This window comes from Tripterygium wilfordii, chromosome 8 (genome assembly GCF_013401445.1).
Source record: "Tripterygium wilfordii isolate XIE 37 chromosome 8, ASM1340144v1, whole genome shotgun sequence".
Classification (NCBI taxonomy): Eukaryota; Viridiplantae; Streptophyta; class Magnoliopsida; order Celastrales; family Celastraceae; genus Tripterygium; species Tripterygium wilfordii.
Genome location: NC_052239.1, coordinates 12443006 through 12467898, shown reverse-complemented (window position 1 = coordinate 12467898; position 24893 = coordinate 12443006). Strand labels below are relative to the sequence as shown.

Sequence of the window (24893 nt, the reverse complement as noted above, 5' to 3'; positions counted from 1 at the left end):
TTCCATCTCTCTTTCTCTAGTATGAACCCTAACCTCCAATTTCATCTATGACGTTAACTGGTTCAGTAAACCCACAAACCCAACTGGAATGTTATCAAAATAAAACAAATTTCAACTTAAGGTTATTGAACTGGAATGTTCGAACATTCGATGACTAAAATAGAACATGGTCTATCTTTCGACAATGAAATATTATGTTAACCCGTCTAATATGGGTTAAGGTGTGTTATTCAAGGAAAGAAAATGTTTTGTTACTCATCACCCTCCAATTTTGACCCTTTTAAGTTTTTTATTTCTCCATTTTGTTCTTGATATTCTCTTATTCTTTTGTACATATATAATTCTCAACTTTATAGTTTTCTGTTTCCATACTCTTGGTATATGAATATCCTTTACCAACTAAAACAAGGATGGAATGGATTGCCCCAATTATCGTTTCACATGTCTTAGGGTAAAAGGTGGAGAAGGTTACTTCTTGTCTTAGACATTGAAAGAAAGCCTTAGGTTGGTTTCTTGAGGCCTAAGCCTAAACATATGGGCCTTCATTACCTTGTTAGAACTCTCATCATAGTCATATCTATGACATTATACACTTTGGATTTATCGGTTTTCGTGAATAAATCAGGACCGCACGTTTTTCTCCCTGTATCTCCTCAGTTAATGGTACTTGAGCTCAAAGAAAAATGTCTCATACATGTAAGGGGTGGACTTGTTCTTATAAACTTACCATCACTTGACTTAACGATGTGGGACATAGAATTCATAATATTCTCCGCCCTCGGGTTTGGTTCACCATTTCCTTGAGAGATTTTTTTTGGCCAAGCCAGTCCCTTTTCGTCACCAAGAATATAACTCAATTCACCATTGTACAGTCTTACCAGCAAAATTCACTAATGGGTACCACTTGGAGGCTGATAAAAAAACATATACACATAAAATGGAGGATCTGCAAATAGCTTTACAGTACACAAAGAAAACATCAAAAGCTTACACCTTTTTTTTCCAAAAATCTTTTGGTGTGTGATATAGGGAAATATATAGTGATTATTGTGATTCAATAAGATAACTAGAAAAGTAAGAAAATAAATATATAATAAATAAAACGGCATTACCTCTCAAGTGGATTTGATAAAAGCAATGTAAGATAGAAAGCTAGTGTACTTAAGACAGAATTCACCCCCCACACAGGTGTTTTAAATCTCTCAGGCGTTTGTCTTTCAATATATAATGATAAAATGATTTTCATAAACAGAATTACCTCTACAATCTGCTTATACAACGAACCAATAAAATGTTTTATGCTCTCTCAAATATATAAAATGCCCACTTGATTCAAGTGAATGGATGATTGAATTGTTTTAATCGATACTTGAACTGTTCGAATGCACATTTACTTATGCCTCGTCAAAATAGAATGAATACAAGAATCTTTCATAAAGATCAATACATGATGAATCTTTAAGTACATGTATCTTCAAATGAATAGTGAATACATGTATCACTAATAATGTGAATACATGAATCTTCTCATTTACATACTTTTGTACTTTAGATTCATCCACCCCTCTTCATCTCCTTTCACTATATAAAGACATGATTTTTCCATTCCATTCACCTGTAACGCACAAAAGCAAAAAAAAAAAAAAATATGAGCATTGACCTCAAACACATATTGGTTATGAGAGTGTTGTGTGTAAAGATACCTCAAACGTGCTGGTAGTGGAAGAACCACTACAACAACAACTAACTCTTTGAAGCCAAGCCATGCACATTGTGCACACAAACTCATGTCTCACTTCCAATTAGACCTTTATAACTATACGTTCATCTCTCCTCCCTCACAATTTTGATGAACGTGCGTATTTTTTATACATCAAACTCACATGGGATAATTACACTCATACCCCAATCCTTTTGAAAGAAAACTCATACCATTAACCTCCATGGAATTTGAATTCATGACCTCAAAGTCTTACGAAATTTAAGTTATCCCTAAATCGCTAAGAATTTGTATATGCTTTGTCTAGTTATGTGTATGTAGTGACATTGAGGAAAGCCCACCAATTACTTTTGAAAGAGAGGAAGTCATCAATCTCCGCCTTATTTGTGGGTTGAGCTCAAACCTAATAAGTAGAATTAGGAGTCACACAAGTACAACACGATGTTCACTAAATAGTATTGCTACGTCAGTGATGAAAGTGATCTCTTCCAAAGAGATCATCTAGAAAGCATATTCTTTTGAATAGGGGTGGCAAAACTATGTCAAGTCCGAATGACTGAATTTGTCCGACCCGAATTAAAAAAAGTTTAGACATAAATTAAACGTCTGAAATCCGGGTCCAAACACAAAACTTTTGTTCGGTTCAAAATCGGGTTCGGGTCCAAACGCAGAAATCTTGTCCGAATCCTAACCCGGATTAGGTTATTGTCCGATTTACTTGTCCGGATCTAAATCAATCTGGGTTTGGTCAATTAAGTATGTCCGAAATCCAATCCGGGTTAAAGTTCAGATATGTAAATATTTCGTAAACACGTACTGTTATTCGACCCCCACACACACTTTTGAAGAAGAGCGATAGCATGCTAAATTTTTGGGTGGACTCGTGCCTTAAACAACATAAGATTAACATTATAGGAAAAGTTGAAAGTCGAATTGGTGCCTGGTGGAGCTACTAAATAGAGGAAAGAGACGTAACGTGCCTGCATAGTTGAACGCATACATGTGTGTGTGTGTCTATATATAAAGTGGACATTATTACAAAGTCGTGAGTGTAATCATTTAGATCTATACTCATATGTACTCATATTTTTGGTGAAAAATTAAAAAAAAAAAAATTGGAGGTTGCATGTCATTCGCAAAGCTCAAAGACCAAAAAGATCAGTTGGCAGTTGGTTATTGTAATTCGTGGGGTCTTCCAAATCCTATAAAATCCATTAATTATATCCCCTTCCTTGTCATTTCATATGGGACTGAGTTTGGTCGCATAAGACTTTGTATATAGTGAAGGTAGATTGATGAAAGATGGAAGAAAAAGAATGGTAGTATACATCCTAGACATTCATCAATGTTCCAGGCAAGAAGGATGCAGTGTTGCAGATTAGTTACTTACAAAGGGCTTTCACATACAAAATACAAATTCATGCATCCTTCTCCACTCAAAAAATTACCAAAACGATTACTCGACGAAAACAAATATCAAAAATAAAAAGAATTATCAAATTACATTTACCTTCAAGGATGCCAAACTCCAATAGATTAGTTTCTATCTATTAGCTTTTAGTGTAGCCATTGTAGAGTTCAAATTTTCTTTATCCTCTGGTGGGGGCCTCACATATCTTCCTATTACCTGATATCTACGTTTACCTTTTATCCGGGAGATTTTTTCCTTGCTCCGCTGCTTCCTCCTCTCTTTTTGTCGATAACGTTGATTTTTCTCTCTTTCGAGCACGCCTTGCCAGAAAACCTCACCAGTTGAAGGCCACAACCACCGCCTCGTGGGGTGGTCAATATCTGCTTCCTCTGCCAGGTCTTCGTCCATGCTCTTGAGCGTGGAATATGAGAACCATTTGATCCACATTTTACCCCTTCTACTCTGGAACATATGCTGTTCTTGCATCATGCCAGTCTCAGGATTAATGTAGACCATCCTCCTCGCACTATGGTATGCCCACACATTTATAAGCAACTCAAGCAGCCGCGAGTAACAATGTTTATCCTGCAGAATGCAAAAACTAAACTGTTAGTTTGATTGCATGGGTACACCCAATTGTTTTACATAATACAAACCGGGAAAGGCAATTCATATCATCCCAATATTTAACAAATAACTAGAGTTCCTATGTTAATAGCTTTTTGATCTGATGGATTAGTGCACCATTATGAGAAATAGAATGGTCAGAATTGTTTTGGGTACAATGTCTCCATCGAGTTGAAAATTCGCCATTTTGGTTTAAACTTTCAATTTGAAACACCAAGAACCGTATATTATGCATGGGTGCAACCTAGAGGTCACAAGTTTAATTCTTGGAAACAGTCCATCAACATATTATGTGGGGGTAAAGTTTGCATTGCCTCGGAATAAAACAGAACTTATGAACAGAGATTACCTTAGATAAACTCAAGTAACAGCGCCCAGTTTCATGGTGATCATCATACATCTGCGCATCCAGGGCATCCACAAACATTCTACATAGAAAACAGATTAAAAGGGAATGAACTCCCTCAATGGAAAGCACATCTAGTTAAACCCACAAAAGCAACATACCTTGAAAACATAACGAATTCTAGGTATGACCTTGTCGGCAACACCCAACTATGCATGACAGACCATGTGTAACCATCTTCAGGCATGAGTGGTAAAGACTCCAAGTCATTCTTTATGCCATACATCTTCTTAAGGGTCTCAGAGAAAGCAAACCTTAAGAAAAATCATTCAGTGGAGATGTACGGTTAAAGTCTAAATGAAGTAGAAGAAAGAGAAAAGATATTCACAAGTTCAAGCACAGAGGCACAAAATTATATAATAAATCAAAAGTCAAACGTCACATCTCTTACTTGCAATTTCCAGCATTTATAGCATCACAGAAAGACCAAAAATCCTGTCGCAAGTGGTTTCTTGGATCCATGTCCATGCGAACCCAAAAGTAGAGTGCGTCTCCATGCCTTCGAGATTGTATTGAATCTAAAAGTGACTTTTCAGCAATCCTAGACAATGAAGCCTAAATAAGGGAACAAGTCAGGATATGAAGGTGCTAAAATGCACAAAAAATTCTATAACTGCTTTGTTTTCTTCCATTTACTTCCGTCAAACAATACTCACTAAGGTATAGCGGTAGAATGAATGAGATGGCCTATTTTTTCATTCATTCGACACTCAAGGTTATGCTTTTAAAAGTTGGTTGTTTCAAAAAATTTAACATGAAAGGTAAGAAATTCCATACACGCTATAATTCATGCTTCAGTAACAGATAAAGACATTAAGCACAAAAGGTCTGGGCCTGCAGGCTTAAGGACTTTTACCTTTCTCGCGGTTGCTCTCCAAGATTGAAACCCTACCCAAGCATTTTTGTGAATCCGGTCGACCCGATTTGCAATTGCAAAAAATGCTCCATATTCACCAAGTATGTCTCGATAGTAAGGGTTGTTAAGAAGTGCCAAACGAGAGGGTGCATCGATATCATCTGTCTTCGGTCTTCGACCTTTGCTGGACTGCAATTGCCAAATCATTTCACCCAAATCAATGCACAAAAAAATATTGCTTCTTTTATAGAAATACATCAGAAAATAAAAAAGGCATACTATGCGCGATACAAATAGCAGTAGATGTAGCCGCACAGATAAGACAATGCGTTCCCAAACTCACCAGCCCAATACCACGATAAAGTGAATAATTGTGTAGAAAAGGCCAAGTTCCTTCCCCATAGTATGGTTCATAAATACACAATGGTTGACCCGTTCTTTCAAGCTCCCCTTCGTCCCTTTCATGCAATTCATTCTTCAACCGATCAGCCCTTTTGGCACTTCGATACACATCCTCCCATTTTCCATGAGGTTGTTCAGTTCTATCTTTTAACTGTGTGATATTAAAAACAACATGATATTCAGATAGTGTCCACTCATACAAAGGATGCCAGAAATCATCCAAATTCATTAACATGTGCTACCGTCAAGAACAACCCTTACCTCTTCTTCTTCTCTTCTTCTTCTGGAATTGACCATTTCATTGTACCTTTCCTCAGCCCAGATGTCATACGAAAATGAGTCATCGGTAGCAGCTGTGAAACCAGAGCTCTCCCTGTGAGTATTGTTCCACTGTTCCTCAACCTTGTCTAAAAATCTGTAACTTCTCAAGCTTTTATTTTCATATGTTGAATTTAAAAAGTCTTTAACTAGATGCCAGCGCCATTCCTTTTTATATTTTGAAGGGATTTCACTAATTTCCTTTGGGTGTGAAACTTCAGATGGAAGCTTGAGAACGTTTTCAAGTAGCAAAGCATAACCATCAACAGTTTCCGAAACCATCAGATTCTTAGCAGTTTTCCTAGCCAAAGAAGCCACATTGCTTGATGAAGGAGATAAATTTCCTTTTGAGATTGCTTGCAATATAATCTGTGGCAGAACCTTAATTTTCTCCTTAGGGAAAAGATACCCATTCGCCCTGTCATCAACCTAATTATTATTGCCAACAAAGTCATTAGTTTCCTTTATAAAGATGCAACATAAATGAACAAATTAGACTAGCAAGCAGAAATTTTTATTTTTATTTTCCCCAAAATCATCATTAATGCCAGCAGAAAATAAAGAACTATTAGATACGGCCTCATCTTATATTATTTACACCAAAAGAAATTGCACATATGCTAATCACTGGAGCCACAAATATTCAGCAATCTTGAAGTATATTTTGCTAGTTACAAAACATTGATTGAACAGGTTTATGCTTTACATCAGAATGATGACTTTCAGAGCATTCACTCAAAGCAAAAAAAAAAATTTGAATAAAAAAAGTTAGGTCATGCGAGATTCTTAACATTTTTATTCCAAAATAGAGGCAACTATGGCCAGCAAATAGCAAGCCCATGAAATGAGAAAAATACTCAAATGGATATGCAGATAAAAGGCGTTAAAGGATCAAAAGCAACCAACTAAAACTTGGCTTGAGGCTACCAAAAAGACTACACTCCATATTAATCTAGAAGGCATGGCCCCAAAATAGAACTGAATGGCCTTTCAAGTTCGATATAGTTAATGGAAGATAATCCCTTCCACAATTCAAAGCAACGCTTGACATTAATAGCTAATTCATTATGCATTGGACAAATAAAGAAAAGTAATTTGAAGCGTACGTATTTCTTGATCATGGAGAGGTCTGGGGCTATAACTAGTTTCCCAAAGCACATGGCTTTAACGAGAATTTTTGGAAAAGATTGCTCCTCAAGGAAGGATCCATACACCACAATATCAGCCATGCTTAAAACACCTTCTGCATCCCCATCAGCAGATATGTGCTTCACAGCACCAGTAGGATAACTTAATTTAAGAGCGATGGCCTGAGGAGAAAGGAATATAGTGAAATCGGTATTGAAGAATCAAAGCTCAGTAAACCTATCCAGAGACATGCTGAAACAGAGTTTCGAGTCTTTATTCATACCTCCACAACTGCACTGTGATTATTTGTTGAATGCCCACTTAAAACAAGAATTTTGAGATTCGAAGTTAGATTATCAACCGCATAAAGCCGTACTAAAGACTGTAAAACAAGTGCATGCTCCAGCCACAAGCCCCTGTACAAGAACTCACTTCCCACAACTGCAATGACAATGTCGTCAGGCCCATAGCCCATCTTCACACGTAGATTATCTTTGTAAGATGCCATCATATTCTCTGCTTCCCATGCTTCCGCAGGAGAACCAGGAATGACGTAATAGTTTCCAGTGTCAAATGCAGAGTAGAGCATCTATTGAAAAGTACAGAAAGAAATAAGAACACTGGAGAGAAATACGAGCTCAATAGTCAAGACCGCCTAGAACGTACTTCTAGCAATGGATGCACAAAAGTGGCAATCTTCTGTGACTAAATATGATTAATTTGCTTTCTTTCCAAAGTGAAAGCAAGCATTATTTAAAGTTCTCAACCTCTCTCTAATTATTTCTTTGCATCAGTCCACTCTCTTTCTAGATTGGATGAGGATCCACTAAAAAGTAGTTTTTATCAGCAGAAATAATAAAAATACTCCCCATGCAAGTGAAGAGGAATAACAATAGTAGAGTATAGATTCAACCAGGAAAACATAATTTGACTAAAAATAATTACCGGCAGGGCATAGGTTGGGAAGACAACAACTGTAGCACGGTTAAAAACCTTTTTCCAGTCATTTAGAAGGTCAGTCTTCCCAGCTGAAGCATATAGTCTTGAACGAATAGCAAGATCTGCTTCATGGATAGTCCATATAAGAGGTATAGATTTAAAAGGCTCCTGCATAAAACTGTTCCAAGTACAGTTCACTTTAATTGACTTCAAAAGTAAAATTTTTAAGAAGTAATACTCAATACTAGCAGGTCTGATCTTCATCTAATGTTGGTTTGGCATTACTTCTTCTGCTTGCTTTTTAGGAAAAAAGGGTAAAAGTAAGCAAAAACAAGCCAAGGCATATAAAGTAAGCAATACCAAACCAAGCTATACGTTGGAGAAAAATAAAGAAAAAGTGTAAAGCCCCCTATGCAGTTTCATTCTTTGAAAGCCATCTAGCTCACGGTGCAAAGCCAAGGAAGATTCACAAGTACATTCTAATAGGGATGTTGTAACAACACAAAAGCCATGCATTGTTCATTTGATTTAAATATATAAGAGACTGCTGATGGATCACTTTGAACAGTTCAATATTTCTGTCTCAAGAAGTTGAATGAGGATCAACTGAAATTTGAGAATGCAAAAAACAATAAAAATCTGTTATTCTTCTAATAAAATAAATCCAGAAGAACATATTATAGAACAAAAAAATGAGAAGAGGAAAATAAATAACACCAAAAGTTTTGGAAGTTCCATGTGCTGGAAATAAAGCCATGAAAAAAAAGAAAAGAATCATACCATGAAAAGACATCCTTTGCCTCCAGAGCGTTCAATAGTATGCCGTCATAGCTGAAAACAGAATACATCATAATTAAATAAAACTAAAACTAAATGAATTTAATGAACAGCAGCAAGCTCAAAATTTTAAATGCCAAAATACCAAACCAGGCTAAACAATTTTCATGCTCACAATAATCAAATCCCCAAAAGATCTAAATATCCTAAATATGAATTTATCTCAGCAGCCATTCACTAAGCAGAATGTAATGAAGTAAAAGAAAATAACGGGAAAAGTAGTTCTGCCTTTTTAGTCATGACTAAATTTCAAAATTAAAGCACTGAATAAAAGCCCAAAAAATTAAAATCAATCCAAGTGATAACCCAGAGAAATGGACAGGAGAGCCAAGAACTAGAACTCATTGGCCCTCTTTGTAGTGTAAGATTTCTTGACCGAAATCAAAATTCGTTCTCAAAGGAAAAGATACAGGGGGTTATAACGCAAGTCAAGGAAACTGATTTGATGGACCATGAACGATTTTGCTAAATGCTATAACTGAAGTACAAGTTCCTCAACTAGTAATGCTATAAAGTTCATGACAATAGGAATTGGCTTGTTTGACGCGCATACTTGAGCCAATCAACAGCAGGCACGGCCTTGTGGCTAATTTCAACAATGGAGACTGAAACTACTATCTCTTTCCAAATAATATGTGCAGGACCATCTACAAGAGAATAAACCTGCAAAAAGACAGGGTTAAAAATTATCAGTTTTCCATTTAAAAATACTAATACAAAAACCCATCCATCTCTCCGGAGGTAACGGAATGAAAATGTCATTTCTACATATGAATTAAGGGGGAAAAAAAGAATAAATAGGTAATCCATTAAAAGGGTATCGGGTGGGTGCCAACTCGAAAGAAAGCAAAGACTATCTACATGAACTCTACTGAAGAACAACGAGGAAATGCTAACCATCCCGAGAGGGATTTTGATTGAACCAAGAACAAAGATTAAATAACCATACATAATGACCTGGAAGGAGTTTCAAGCCATAGGTTTGCCATAAGCTATATATATTACTCCTAGAAATATATCAAAAATTGTTAGCAATAAAGGCAATGATGATGATCCAAAGTTCCAAACTCCATAATACCGGTTAAGGATATTTAAACACACAAAAATCTTTCAACGGACTTTATTAGGTTTTAAATTCTTGGATGCGCAAACAAAACCGACATCATGGTTCACATTTTTAAAATCATTGTCAGAGCATGACAGCCTTTCATATGATATCTCCAAATGCCAGTTTAATGAGATGGCCTGATTTAAAAACATATGTATGCACAGTATGTCATTTGACAGAACAGATTGTTTTAGAGCCTGTAAGGCTCAAAGCTTTCTTCTAATGGGATCCCAGATATTTGTGGCCAAGCATTAGTGCACACTTAGAAGATAAGCAAGATATATGACGTGTACTGCATGTTTCATGGTATAATACAACAAAGAAAATTTTGTGGAGAGCTAAAGTAGTCAACCAGGTCTCTTCTTGATCCTTTCACTTGCTAAATGCAGATATATTATGAGTTAACGAAAGGAACATTTTTGTAAGGTGTTTAATTTTAACTTTAAGACTCTTCCAAATATGTGGTCTGCTTGTTAGTTAGGATAGTTAAATCTTGGAGTAGCTAAAGCAAATATTATTCCATTTAGCCTGGTCATAGAGACCACAGAGGGGGTGGGAATTGAAGCAAACACCTAATATCCTCAGTTGAAATGATAATATAATAAACATACTCCGGGAAGTAGCAACTAAAGGGGTCTAATAAACTTCTCTTCCTGCTATAATTGATTAGACCAGACAAGGGGAAGTTTCCCCCTAGTGGAGCAAAGGGCAATAGAATGAGAACTCGACAATTTGAGATACTCATGACTCAAAGTAATTATCCTCCCAAGATTCCTCACCTCCCCACCCTCCCCACTTTCAGAGTGGGGCATTGTATGAATGTTTTGGGAGAATGCAAATAAGTTTCACAGGATATGGTCCACCCTTGCACAAGATACATCATACATGCAAATAAATTGTTATGACACGAATAATATTAACACAGTGACTTAATTAATAACCAAATATTACATCACTCCCAGTTTGGAGCAGATTGATATTACAAGGCATCCATATTCCATAGTGAAGTCATAGAAACATTACTTTTTCCAGCATTCCCAATATTCTTATGTGAAAAATATAAATAACTAATAAAATGATATGTACAGATCAACGAATTACCTCAATTGTGTAGCCAATCTCCTGCAATGCGGTTGCCAGAGTCACCATCAGCAATTGTTGTGGATCCACCAATAAATTGGCAAAAACCTTTCAAGGAGACATTGAAATTAGCCAAATCCCAAGAACAAACTTCACCTCCGATGAATTTGATAATAAAAATAGAATAGGGAAGCTTAAACCATGCATGAACTAACGAAAGCATTGCAATATAAGCATAACTTTTGAATGCAATATTAACATAACTTCTTATGCAAGAAGAAATAGCCACATGCAAGTCTCATTGTTGACTACAAGCTAAGAACCCCCAAAATAATTTTGATTACTGACCAATGCAAGCTGTGGTTTCCTTAATCCAAAACGCTGCAGTGTCCTGTTTGACAGATTCACCCCTTCATTTTCCTTTTGGAATTTATTCAAAATCTTGGAAGGCTCAAATCTAATACCCTCTCCAAAATCTAAGCCGCCCATCTCCTTAAGACCCATCAGATTCCCATAATCCATTCCGCCGTCTCTCCATGAACTTCCTGACTTCTCCACTTTCAAACCAGGCAAAAACATTTGAAACAGAAATAAAAAGCAGATGCAAACGCCCATTGCACATATCAATAGGATGTAGTCCAGCTTCTTGAAGAGCAAGAAACGTGACCATCTCGATCTGGGTTTGAGTCTATCAGTCCTCCCAGCTGATGAGGAACGAAGAGGATGGTCTCTCTTCAATGAAACCCCGGATTCCAGAGAACCCATCTACAGTTCCATAAATTTGATATTGACAGCGAAGTAGCAGCTCACTTTATCCACAATAAACGGTGACATCTAAACTACAGCGTGGACTGTGACTGCGTTGAAGATCTTGTGAGATTAGTGCGGTGGAGAGAGATTCAATGCTCATGCGGTTCTGTCAAACGGTCAAAGGAGACATCTTTCACGGATTTGCCAACGAAAGATTTGGAAGGAAAACGAGTTTGCTGTGATCTCATTGAAATGGTGATGAAGGACAGAGCAATTGCTTACAACCCACAAATTCGGCATAAGAAAGAATCTAAAAATCGCTTGTTTTTAGAGGGATTGTCCTTAAAGTGCCCGTTTAAGCTGCCCGAAAAGTAATTAACATTAGTTAATTCACGTTACAACTAATTAATATCAATTTTTCTTTTTCTTTTTTGTTTGAGAAATATATATTACAAATATGGGAAAATGTCAAGATGTTTTCTTAAAATACTGCAGGAAAAAATGTTGACATACGTATATCTAACTCAATCGATTGTCAATCGAGCCACCTTTTATAATTGGTGGGATTTATTTTCTCTTATTTTTTTTAAAAAAGAGCATCATACAGTTGTTTCAAAATTTGGATAATACTAAAATTTATTTTTTTTGTTTATCTAACTATTGTCGGTGGGATGTGGTCATGTCGCTGTGTAGTTATTTAACATAACAGATTAGATCAACGAAAATGAAATGAACTCAATAGTTGTGGACCAGAACGAAATCTTTTCAGCCTAAAAGCCTCACACACTGCATGCTTCAAATTGTGGGCGGCAAAACTCTGTCCAATCCGAATGATTGAATTTGTCTGACTCATATTAAACTAAGTTTGAACATAAGTTATATGTTTAAAATTTGGGTCTAAATATAAAATTTTTGTCCGGTTTTAAAACCAGGAGTTCGGGTCCAAACATAAAAATCTTGTCCGATTTACTTGTCTGAATTTAAAGCAATCTAGGTTTGGTCAATATTCTCGTCGTTTCCTAATGTTATGAAAGCTTCGAAGTCGTTCTTTTTGTTTGTCGATGATATAGTTATAACGGAGGAGACAATATTGAGAGTTAACTTAAAAATTCGAGATGTAAAGGTAAGGCTTAGAATTTAAAATATTTAAATTAAGTAGGACTAAAACAAAATATATCAAATGTAATTTTAGTAAGAGTAGATAAGGGAACGACAAACGATTAAATTAAATGAGAGATAAATGTAGGATTTTTGAATCCTAAAAAGATGTATGAATGATAAATGCTAGTCTCTGTGCTAAATTACTTCTTGATCCAATTGCAGTTTAGTAACCTTGAATGACGAAAACAAATAAACTTAGTGGATTTTCATTGATTTTTTAATAGATTAATATAGCCGAGACTAAAGTTTTGGGGTAAAAACTCATATGACGATGATAAAAGCCATTCAACACTTCAAATTATTGCTCGTAAAAATAATATCAACAACATAATGACTTACCACCATAAATCCGTATGAGCCTTAGATTTGATACATAAAGTTAGTCTTAAGGACACTTTTAAAACTATTCTTTGGGAAATATGAATTAATTTGGCTATGCTAAACCATTGGCGATAAAGTCTGAATTCTCATTTTCGCTATTTGAATCAATTTTGTCTTGAAAACTCATTTTAAAAGGTCTCTTGTTCATAGGAACTAAGAGGTGTTAAAAAAAATATGGATATTGTTATGAAATTGATTGTTGAACTTATTCTCGTTGTTGAATATTGTTTATGAATATTTAGTTTTAAAATGTTGAATATTGCCTAATTCTAACACATTTAGACTTTGAACGGTTAAATATTGTAATATTGATTATTGCGAAAATGTCTTTCAAGTTTTATACTTTTCTATATTTTTTTTACCTATAATATGATTGAAATATGACACAATTATTAATTGTTATAAGCATGCTCCAAGAATACAATAGGATACACTAACACCTGAGCCACTAATTTGAGTGATAAAGATGATGTGTATTACTATTATTACGGTGATCAGGGTTCGAATCCCCCCTCCCCGTTTAAAAAGAAAAAAAAATACCGTAGGATGATTCTTGAAGATATTGGAGACAACACATAAGGGTAAGAATCAAGAGAGGAATAACTATGGAAAAAGGTATGAAAAAGAATATTTGAGGTCAATCAACCAATATATTTTGGGTGCAACAATTGTGGACAACTAGAAAAGGATTGTGCAAAAGTGTGAATAATGACAGATTCAGAAGTGTGAATGACAGTTTCAAATTCTTGAATGAATCCTTCACTTTGACATTCTCATCTTGTAATACCAACCTAATACTCCTAATGGCCATAGTGAGAAGTTAATCCACGCATGACAGGTGTCAAGTCATAGTTGGTAAGAGACGCACTTTGACCAACTCGTACCATAATTGGCCATGATCCTAGGGAGTGAATGGGTGCAAATTAAGAGATGTGGCATAACCACCTTGTAAGTCCAGCTTGACAAATGAGTGGGTCATTAGTTGAACGATAATCATATTGTACATAAGAGATCATCTATCAATTGGGTCTTGTATTCTACCCCCTCCAAACCCTTCGGAGACCGTCTTTATTTTCAAGGTTAGGGCAATCGGATGACTAGAAGGCTTTCAACGTAACAACCCTTTATTTTCAAGGTTTAAACCTCAATTCCAATTTCTCTATTTTCAAAAAACAAAAGGCGATAATTCCAATTATCCAAAAAAAAAACATTTTTTTGTTTTTTCCATGCCCAAACAGCTTCATCCACAAAAATTGTCAGCTTCGGATCTCTCGTGGAAATGGCATTTTCTCGTCTCACTCTGCTTTGATTCATCCTTGGTAAGCAATCGGATTCTACGAATTTTCACTTTTCAATGGCCTTTCCCGTTCTTTTGCAAGAGGTCTCCGTCGTCTCTGCCAAAATCTGCTGTAGTTGTAACCCTGGAAATCATAAGAGCCTCACTTTATCGAGGAGACCCGACGGTTTTGGTTCTGGAGCCAGGGTTTCTGTCAAGGGTGGCGAGCTTAAGGTTTCAGCATTAAATCAAAATTGGAGTTTGTACGGGCAATTTTCGGCTCCAGTAAAGCGAGGGTCGGGGCAGAGCAAGGCAGAAAAGGAGAAGCAGGATTATTATGTGAATTTGGGTTATGCGATTAGGAATCTGCGAGAGGAATTCCCAGCACTCTTTTATAGGGAGCTCAGTTTTGATATTTACAGGTTTGATTTTTAACTTTTCATCTCTATTGTTCTGTTTTCGTTTTAAATCTACGTTTTTTTTATGGAGGAAATGAAAATTTCTTAAGCTTTATGTTCGAATTAGATTGATTAGCTTCTAATGACTTGACTTGATTGAATCTGTTCCTTCTGTTATTGCTGCAAATGAATTGGGTTACTTGCTGATTGTTTTAATTAAGAAAATATTGCTTATTTGCTGTTGAAAATTTTGGTGTAAGAACTGACTTTACCGGGTGGAATAAGGTTGGTTTGAATTATATCAACTTAAACGTTGAATCTAGTGTCTATATTAGTTGTTGGCCATGGAATCCATAAGCTTGAAATTTAGGCTCCATTTTATTTTAATCTGTTTCTCTACAACAGTATGGTGTCTTAACTTTGATTTGACACTGGCAAAGCTATCGGAAAACATGTATCGTTTGTTGTATCATATTATTAGGAACCTTTGTTGCATGCTTATAACTATCCATGATAATCTTATTTACATATTGAGTTCTAAACATGGTGAAATGAAAGTGTAAACCGTCTATGGCCACGATTGAATATTGTTTATAAAGATGAAACATGCTCGTCATATCATTAATGAAGCAAATACTATCAGCATTGGTGCAGGAGCATAAATGTATCTCTAGTGTTAAGTAGTCTTCCATGATTTCCTGTGGACAGCTGGAGCAGTAAGGGTTCCAGACATTAGAAGAGAGCGCAATTTTTAGCATGCAGATTAGAGTACTGAATAGTTCATCTTCCATTTAATATTTTACAGTGTTACTTAGATCAATGTGTTTGTTTGAGTTTTATATATATATATATATATATATATATGTATATATTAAACAGTTTGTAGTGTATAGTTTGACTGTGTTGCTTGAGTTTCTATTTATACGGTTTGCAATTGTTTCTATAGCTTTGCTCCATAAATGATTTATAGTGTTGTCTTGCACTGAAAAGTCTGGTTGAGAAACATGAGTATTATGTCGAGATTATTCTGTATGGTTTTCTTCTATCTGCCATGCATGTTATCATCAGCTATTGTCTTTCGGTGTTACGTAAAGTATTGGGCTTGTAATCTTGTTTGATATCAAACAATTTAATTAGCTATTTGGCAAGTCTCTTGTAGAATCATGTGCTCCAATATGTCAAATCTATATGCATGAGATTATTTTGATATTATCTTTCTATTTTGTACAGGGACGACATTGTATTTAGAGATCCAATTAATACCTTTGCCGGACTTGATCACTATAAATCAATCTTTTGGGGACTCCGATTCTATGGCAGGATATTTTTCAGGGCTTTGTGGGTTGGCCTCATAAGTGTGTGACAGCCTGCAGAGAACATCATAATGGTTCGCTGGATTGTCCATGGCATCCCACGAGTCCCATGGGAGAGTCGTGGTCGATTTGATGGCACTTTCGAGTACAAACTTGACCGGAATGGGAAGATCTTTGAGCACCGGGTTGACAACATTGCTGTCAATTCTCCCCCTAAGTTCCGAGTGTTGGCAGTGGATGTACCAATTCAATCTATGGGTTGCCCCTCAACTCCTCAGCCAACTTTCTTTGAAATTTCGTCCGAGTCGAAGTCCAAGTCCAAGTCCTCATGGAGAAATGATAGTGGCTGAACTAAAGAGAAAGAGCTATCAAGGCCGTGTAAGTGGAGCTAAAGTTCAGTTTTGGTACATAATACGCATTACGACTATAGTGAATAACTGTTGTAGCTTACATCATTGTTCATATGCTTATGCTCCGTTCAGCGGGCTGCTGTGTTTAACGAAGTTGACTCAGGTCATGCTTGGCTTGATTCTTACAACTAGATTCACAGTAAGTAAAAGAGTGACTGTACATAAAATTTTGTACGTATGCACTTCAGTTCTGGTGCAAAAAAAAAAAAAAAACCTACTTTGAAAATACGTAATTTGCAGATTGTGAGTTAAGGGGAACGTCCCCTTTTGCTGTTTTGCCACTTGCACCATTTGTGTTCTGCCATAGAACTCTCTCTCGACTGGTCTGTAATTCACAATCGCTCCTTCCACGAAATCCTAGCTTCCGGAAATTTGTATGGTGTTGGTCCAGATTTTCAAGAATGAACTTGAATTGAACTGATACCAAAAGGTAAGCAGGATCAATTCTATGAGAGAGAGAGGAGTTTTGCAAGGCATAGGAAAATGTAATAGAATTCCATAACAAGGGTCGAATCTGTTCTGTTAGTTTCAAAGCCCAATCTAAGGAATAAATGCCTTTCTAGTCACCCTTGCATTACCCTTTCAGTTCTCAAGAAATTTGAGACATGCTATTACCATTATTAACATGTTACTTACGTTGATAACCCTTCATTCCACTTAAGATGACCTCTTTATAGAACAAATATCAATGTCAAGGCTGTTATATCGATGCTACATGGCAAGCAAAATGTACAATTGCAGTTGTTTGCTGAAAGAATGAGAGGTTAACATATTACAGAGCATTACCAGCATCTGAGAAATTTTTAGACACAAAAAATCACTAGTACTCGCCAACCGGCATCCTCCCCACAAAAAATTGAAATAAAATATTAGGAGCATCTATATTCTCCAAGCAGACAATCAATGCTTATAATGAAAATCCCCACAAAAAATTATGTTCGATATTTAGTGACAACCACCATCTATTCTCCAAGCCGACAACCAACGCTAAAAATGAAACCTAGTATTGAATTAAACCCATACTGTAACAAATTTGCTCTGATAAAATTCAAAGACGCTAGAAATAGCTATTCGAAGATATCACCAATTACAGAAACCCTCGATTACCCAATTATCTTATGGGGGAAAAACTTACATATCCTCTCTAAGTGGTTTTTGATTTCAACGGGACTTTCGGAATCTTACTTAGAACCTTGACATCAAAAACTGCATACTGCTTTTTGATCTCATTCATCGCCTTTTCTGCAAATGGATCGATCTTATCTTCATACTTCTCATACAGAACAGGTACCGTGTGCAGCAAAACAAAAGCTGTTTCCCAGAAAAGATTATCAACCATCAGTATAATATTGTATCACTTATCAAACAAAAGGCATCATAATTTTATGGATTGTCCTTACAGATGTAAAACAATGTCAAGAAGTTGCACCAACTTCCCACAACTGAAAGGACCCATAAGGCAGCTATAACCTGAAATGCATGCATAACATCTTACAAATTAGGGATATTCTAATAAAGCAGGAGCACGGTAAGAGGGCATCGCATCGTAGTATAAGCTAAAAAAAAAACTAGCAACTTAAGAGTCAACATCAACCAGATAAATATGAGGGATAAAAAAATCAAATAAAACATTTCATAGAAGAATAAACATCAATAGTAAACATACAATGAGAAACTTCTTCAAATCTTTTCCAGATACAATGTCCCGCAAAGTTGCGAAAGCCCAATTGAACTCAACTCTCAATGAAGAAGCAACCTGCAGGAATGGCTCCTCTGGAAGATGAACTTCAGGAATGCGAGGAGGAGTCCTTTAAAGAGAATTATTAGGTCATGATACTGTACAAATTCAAAGACATTAACAATAATTTTACTAATAACAGAAACATGAGCTAAAAAAAAAGAGGCCGAGAATGTGAAAATGCAAAAGCTTACTTCTTGATAAAAGTATGGGCATTGGACCACAAGAACAAAGCTGCAAGCGAAAAGATCAGCGAGTGGCAGACTAGAGTAAGCAGGTGATATTCAATCAATTCAAAAAGGATCCATATTGCAGTGGCTCCACCAAGAATGCTGGCTGAGATCTTCTTGTTCCTCCACAAGAACACATCAGCAGCTGCAACAAATTATCAAAGAAACTTAGCAAACTAAGGTTGAGCGAAAAGATAACAAACATGATTTGTCACAAGATAAAAAAAATATCTCAATCAACCTCGGAAAAGGCAAACAAAAACTGTCCTTTAGAAATATATGAAGTATCAAAATCCTCTTTGAGAGAGAAGGATTTCACCATAAAATCGACAGGTTGCTACTTTTATTCTAACTGTCAACTTGGATTTCAATACTCAACTCAACTTTTTCTCAGATTATATGAACTTCTCAAACAGTAATTACAAGCCTAAACTGCGCGATGGAACTTCAGAAATACAAATATTATATAGTCCTATCCCAAAAGCATTAGATCAATGACAAGTTTCAAAAGCAATTCCAATGCATTTTAAAGCAACTCACACTGTCATACACATGCATTCGTTCTCTCATCGCAAAAACCAATAGATGTTCTTCCAAACAAACAACTCAGAAATTTCCAATAAACGATAACATATTCAACAAGAGACAGAGAACAGAGACTCATATAAAAAAAAGGTACAGAGTATAGAGAAATGGACGAAAGAGGTGTACGCACGCGCTCCTCCACCGAGAACTTTGTGGACAGGTCTCTCCCTCCCAAACAATCTGTAAATCTTGGCTTTCACAGACGATGGAGAAGCCGGCTTCTCAGACTCCGAGTCCGAGGATGACGACGAGTCGTGATCGTGGATCTTCTCGCTTATCTTCTCCATCATCGACTCGATAGGGTTTTCGGAATGCTCCGCCATTCTATTCGGGTACTAAAAATCCGATCCAAAACCCCAGATGCTGGAACACTCTCAAGCAAAGTAACGGCAGCGTGATTAGCAGGTTCTGCGTGTTGAGGGTTGGGGAGCCACCCTATAGGCCTATATAAACCGATTGGGCGTCGGAGCCTGACGTTCTCTAACCGAACCTACTGGTTAGGGGTGAATTTCAAAAGTTGAAACGGAGAAGAAGTGACGGCGTTACTTTTTAAAAGTTCGAGGACTAACGACGTCAATCTAGAGATTCTCTTTGTCCTTACTTTTTTTGGCTCGTACGTAGAGACAAGGACGGACGGTGGATATTCAGAAAGTCACCGAAAAGATAGAACAGTTGGGAACACGTGTTGATGTGTTAGCGGAGTGATGGTATTTTGGACGGCTAATTTTTATTTTTTTTTTACTTTTTTGGTCAAGTACCTTTAAAAATATGTGGGAGAAAATATAAAAAAGATATTATTTTTTTAAAAAAATGAATGATACTTTTTATGGGTTCCTAATCTTCTTCAAATTTTGAAATTCTCAAACAAAAGGAGAAAAAATAATAAAAGGAAGAGAAACATTTTATGGGTTCCTAATTTTCCGAATAAAAAAAATTCTTCAAATTTTGAAATTCTCAAACAAAAGGAGAAAACAATAATAAAAGGAATAGATACATTTTATGGGCAGATGTAGAATGCAGAAAGATATTTCAGACTTTTGGGAATGTAGTAATTTTTTATATTACTTATAATACGAAACATTATGATATGTTTTTTACTTCCTTTTCGGAGTCGACCATCACGTACAAATTATCTTCTTTTGCATGTGAATTCTTTTTTTTTTTTTGAGGAATTTTGCATGTGAATTCTTAGGTGATGAAACAACTGAGTAGTTCTTGTGACTTTTGAAGCAGTTGTTGTCAGCTATGCCAATATCAAAATGATTATCTTTGATCAAGATCACGCAATGGGTAAAGCTATAGTTGGATTATTGCCAAACATTTTGCATAGGCTTTTTATGTGGCATATTTTGAATAAATTTTTAGAAAAGTTAGATACAATCAAATGGAAAATCATTATCCACGGTAAGAAGAATAGGTGTTGTCATGATGGTGGATTAATAGGGCAAGAACATGACAAGAAAAATTGTCTTGCGCTTAATAATACTCATTCCGTTCCAATTTGTTTATCATCCTTTGAAAATCCAACTTTTAAGGAGACATGATTTAATGTAATTCAACCACACAAATAATCATGTTATTCCAAATTTGTCTTTATTTATGATGATACTTTTTTCTTGAAACAAGGATAATTAAATTAACAAGGGTAATTTTGGAATACAATAATAAAATTGTTAATTAATGAAGAAAATTGAGATTAATTTTGGGATACCCTAAAATAGAAAGAAGGACAACCAATCTTGTGAAAATCATACCTTTAGTGGATTGAACTCTTAAGCAATTGCTTAGGGAGTGGACGTAGGAGGACTTGATGAAGTTGCCGAACCACTATAAATCACGATTTACATCTCTCTCAACCCTACTCTTTTACAGTTTTGTTTGATTGCTTTAATATGATTTTATATGTTCTATATTGTTCATTGTTTAATATATATTGTATAATTATATGTGATTGCTTTATATGATTAGGAACTCATCTTTTTGTTTGATTGATACATACAAGACAAGTTAGCTATAGTCAAGTTTGCATCGATTTTAAATTGTTTTATTAATTGGTGAAATTGCTTTAATTACGTTGACTAGTGCATATTGTTGTTATTTTTATCATTTGTTTCTCAATTTTATTAAAGAGGATTTCTAATAGGGATTTGATGACACAATTCACCCCATCTCTCTTGTGGTTTATATCCTTCACTTATGAATTTGCAGGAATTTTTTTTTGTTAAATCACTAATCTAATATTTGGTTGAACTATATCAACATCCATATCTCGTATTCATCATCATTGCCTCCGCAAAACTCATATGTTTCTATATTATCTTTCTCTCATAGTGTATTATTTGTGTGTAAATTGAGATAAAATGTTATGTGATATTGTGTGTTCATATAGATATGTTTTGAATATTAAATGTTACAAAAAAAAAAAAAAATGCACACCTATTACATGTTGATGTGGTGTCAATAAAATGACAATGATAAGTAATATATATTTTACATGTTCACAGAGTGTGCTCCTATTTCAAGTATTATTTTATCTACAAATATTCATTCTGTATTTTTAGCCTCATTTTTTTTTTCCCTCTGTATTTTCAGTTATATATGAAATGATTGTATGTACAGGAACTATTGTGATGAATATTATTTGATGGATTTGGGCTTCTTTTTCCTTTTTGAAATGGATGGGCTTGGGTTTCATCTAATGACCTATAATGGACTACATACAATACCACTCACAATAGAGTTTTTTTATTATTATTTTATACGTATAAGTCTCGACTCACGAAAGTTAATGAACACGAAATCCAAGTCCTCAAACTTTGTTAGAGGCTTTGGACTAATGTTATCAAAACTGACCCGTGACGATAGTTTTTGAAGATTCAACCGGTTCGATCAAATGGTCAAAGATTGAACTGCACATATCTTAAATAAATAAATTTATTAATAATAATAGTAGTATAAATATAATATTCATGGTCTTATTTAGTGTTGGAGTGCAAGTACACTAAGCCCAAAACTCAAAGAGTGTTCATTACCACCAATCCTCTTATGGCTACTGGTTGGGCTCACTCCACAGTGTTGAGCCACTTTTGCAATACAGGTTAACATAATTAAATTCAACAGTACCAAGCTCGAACCCACTTTAATATTGCAGTCTTATTTGTAGTGTAGAGGCCCATAATTGACCTTAATTCCATTTTCACATCTGTCAGAGAACGGAGATAGAAAGTAGAAAGGTTGATTTATACCGGCTTTGTTGGATATACTATTGGTGGTGGTGGTTCCAGGTAAGGATATGAATCGACTAGATCAACTGCGTACAGATGTACTATTGTTGGATATACTATTGTTTTCTTTGTATTTATATGCTGCAAATACACACATCAAGAATGACCATGGCTGAGGATGTGGATTTGGAAAATTTTGATCACTTCAAGAATGCCTACTTAGTTGGATCACTGATAGTAATGTGATGTCTTATTGAATGTCAATAGTTTCAAATTGCCTACATTGCAAAGTTTGGGCAATACAAACTTGAATATTAGTTGCCAACTTATTTCAATTTGTCTTTTCATTAACTTATTTATATTATTATATTTTCGATGTTGTTAAGTTTTTAGTATGTTAAGTATGTGGTTGCTATGTATCATATCGTTTATTTTTTTTTTTACACATTCTACACATCAAGAAAAGCCCTTACAAATATGATGGTTATATAGAAGATACTGTTTTTTAAGTAATAATCATTAATACATTACGGGCAAAATTACTATCTCGCCATTGTGCAAGCTCCCCCAAGTATGTATTGCACTTGAAAGCGGCAAGTGTCAATGAGACCTTTCTTCTTCTTCTTTTTTGAACTCGAAACAATGGAATATTGTGGATTGAATAGTAATCACACTCGCATAAGAATATACGGAGAGCCAAAACTTTAGATTTTGGTCCAAACTAGGTGTTTGCATATTCTCCCAATTCGATTGGAGGTTTAAGTCAAGAGAAGTCTTCCTAATAAAAATGATCGTTTAAATATTTTCCAAATTCATGCATACCGTGCATAGGACAGGTATCAACCTAGTTAATTAATCAATTTTATATTCTTAATATTAAAATTGGCTTTTTAAAAAAAGAAGGGGCTTCCGTTGAATTTTAATAACTTGTAATCAGTTGTCGACTTGAGCAATAAATTTTTAATTAGTCAAAGTCCAATAATATTTTAATTCCTTTTGTTACTACTTTCCACCAATTTTTTCAATGAATTTGTACCGCTGCATTTAAGAACTGGGGTTGACACTTCTCCAATATCCATGGAATTTAAAATAATAATTAAATTCTCCAATTAACACCTTTGCTCCCATAATTTTTAAAATCTATTCTAGTTCTCAAATAATGCCTCCACTCAGTGAATCTTAGGGTCCGTCCCTCTGTGGAGGCAAAAATCTAGCATAATCTCGTTATAAAAAAATGTCCATCACCAACGAGAAGTAATTCGGTTTACAATCGATTGAGTTAGACATATATGTGCTCAAAATTCGATTTCAATAAGGAAAATATAATCGCACAAAATAAAACAAATGAGAAATTATTTATATATCTACAAGAAGAAAACTCTGCCATCCTATAATACTAATAAAAAAGGGCAGTGTTTATAAAAAACTAAAAAAAACATACCAATATGTATATGTATATCTCCTAAAGATCAACGTCCTGCTTGCATTTCTGGTCCGAAATATCCAGGCTAGTCAGATTAAACGACAGCGTACAATTCATCTTCACCATAATACGCCGCTTAATAATCGCCAAAATTTTAACCCTCCCTGGTATCCTCGAATAAGTATTCAAATCCAAAACCCTAGAACTTATTTCCTGGGTGAAATTCGGGGCTGACAAGAGCCGATCAGGAATAATATCCACAGTAATATTCATCCGGGCTGTCCGTCGGGCCTTGCTCTGTCCCGGTGGGCCTCGGGCCTCTCCGATCACCAAACCATGATAATAAAGCGTTGTGGTGGTGTTCTTAAACTTGAAGGAAGCATAATTGGGATTCTTGACGGATACGTCTGCAATCAGAGACATGTTGACTCCCGGTCGAGGAATGGTGTTGTTGATTAGCTCGAGTTGGGTGACGGTGATGTTGTTCATCTTGATCACGGGGTCCTTGACCCGGAAAACGGTGAAGATCAGGATTACGATGAGTATGATTATAGTGAGAAGTACTATTGCTGAAATACAACCGCAGATTTTGAGGCATCTTCTTCTGCGAGTTTTTTGTTGGCGCAGAGCGGATTCATCGTGGTCGCTCCTCAAGCGTTCCGTGGCCGGAGCTAGCGGCCTTACCTGCTCTGGTGATAACATTGTTGTGGATGTTTTTGTGAGTGATGTCTGTAGTTTTATGATGAACGATTGTTGTGTTTTTTTGTCAAAAAGTAGACATCACTTGATCAGATGTTTTGAGTGTTTTGTCCAACCAATGTTCAAGCTGCTTAGTTTGACTCTTGGCTGCCTTTTTTTTTCCCCCTCTTGGCAAAAAAAATTATAATAAATATAAGATTTTGAGAAAAAAAAAGAAGTTAAAAACAATAAAATATTAAGACACCATTTGTTAAAGTCACATTGTTTGGTGAACGCTAAACAATGTGATTTATAAATATGACCCAATATAATAATTCTTGATGTGCCTTTGTCAAGTGTCTATTTTAGAATATTATACGCGTTTGTTTTTAAATATTATTATTATAATTGTTATTAATGATTATTCATTGTAATTTTAATTAATTATGACTGAATATCTCATTAGAATTTAGAAATAGTGGTAGGAGTCAACA

General features: G+C 35.5%; 3 protein-coding genes and 1 pseudogene across 3 annotated transcripts; 1 reads left to right on the top strand and 3 right to left on the bottom strand.

Annotated features, from left to right (window-relative positions):
* Positions 1-3017: 3017 nt before the first annotated feature.
* LOC120004097 lies at positions 3018-11908 on the bottom strand. Its single transcript, XM_038853339.1, has 14 exons — positions 11181-11908; positions 10854-10940; positions 9198-9307; positions 8588-8638; positions 7814-7985; positions 7152-7457; positions 6847-7050; positions 5684-6169; positions 5364-5573; positions 5021-5209; positions 4556-4719; positions 4266-4418; positions 4108-4186; positions 3018-3716 (listed from the first exon to the last, which is right to left on the bottom strand). Exons 1-14 carry the CDS (start codon positions 11595-11597, stop codon positions 3264-3266), a joined length of 3081 nt encoding a protein of 1026 aa, XP_038709267.1. The 5' UTR covers positions 11598-11908; the 3' UTR covers positions 3018-3263.
* A 2284-nt stretch (positions 11909-14192) lies between these two features.
* Positions 14193-16802, top strand: LOC120004420 (annotated as a pseudogene).
* A 575-nt stretch (positions 16803-17377) lies between these two features.
* LOC120004421 (reticulon-like protein B5) lies at positions 17378-19612 on the bottom strand. Its single transcript, XM_038853770.1, has 5 exons — positions 19205-19612; positions 18454-18634; positions 18188-18329; positions 17922-17991; positions 17378-17832 (listed from the first exon to the last, which is right to left on the bottom strand). Exons 1-5 carry the CDS (start codon positions 19395-19397, stop codon positions 17666-17668), a joined length of 753 nt encoding a protein of 250 aa, XP_038709698.1. The 5' UTR covers positions 19398-19612; the 3' UTR covers positions 17378-17665.
* Positions 19613-23572: 3960 nt separating this feature from the next.
* LOC120004371 (late embryogenesis abundant protein At1g64065-like) lies at positions 23573-24552 on the bottom strand. The gene has a single exon (XM_038853706.1). The coding sequence runs from the start codon at positions 24421-24423 to the stop codon at positions 23761-23763; it is 663 nt and encodes a 220-aa protein (XP_038709634.1). The 5' UTR covers positions 24424-24552; the 3' UTR covers positions 23573-23760.
* Between the last annotated feature and the right edge of the window lie 341 nt (positions 24553-24893).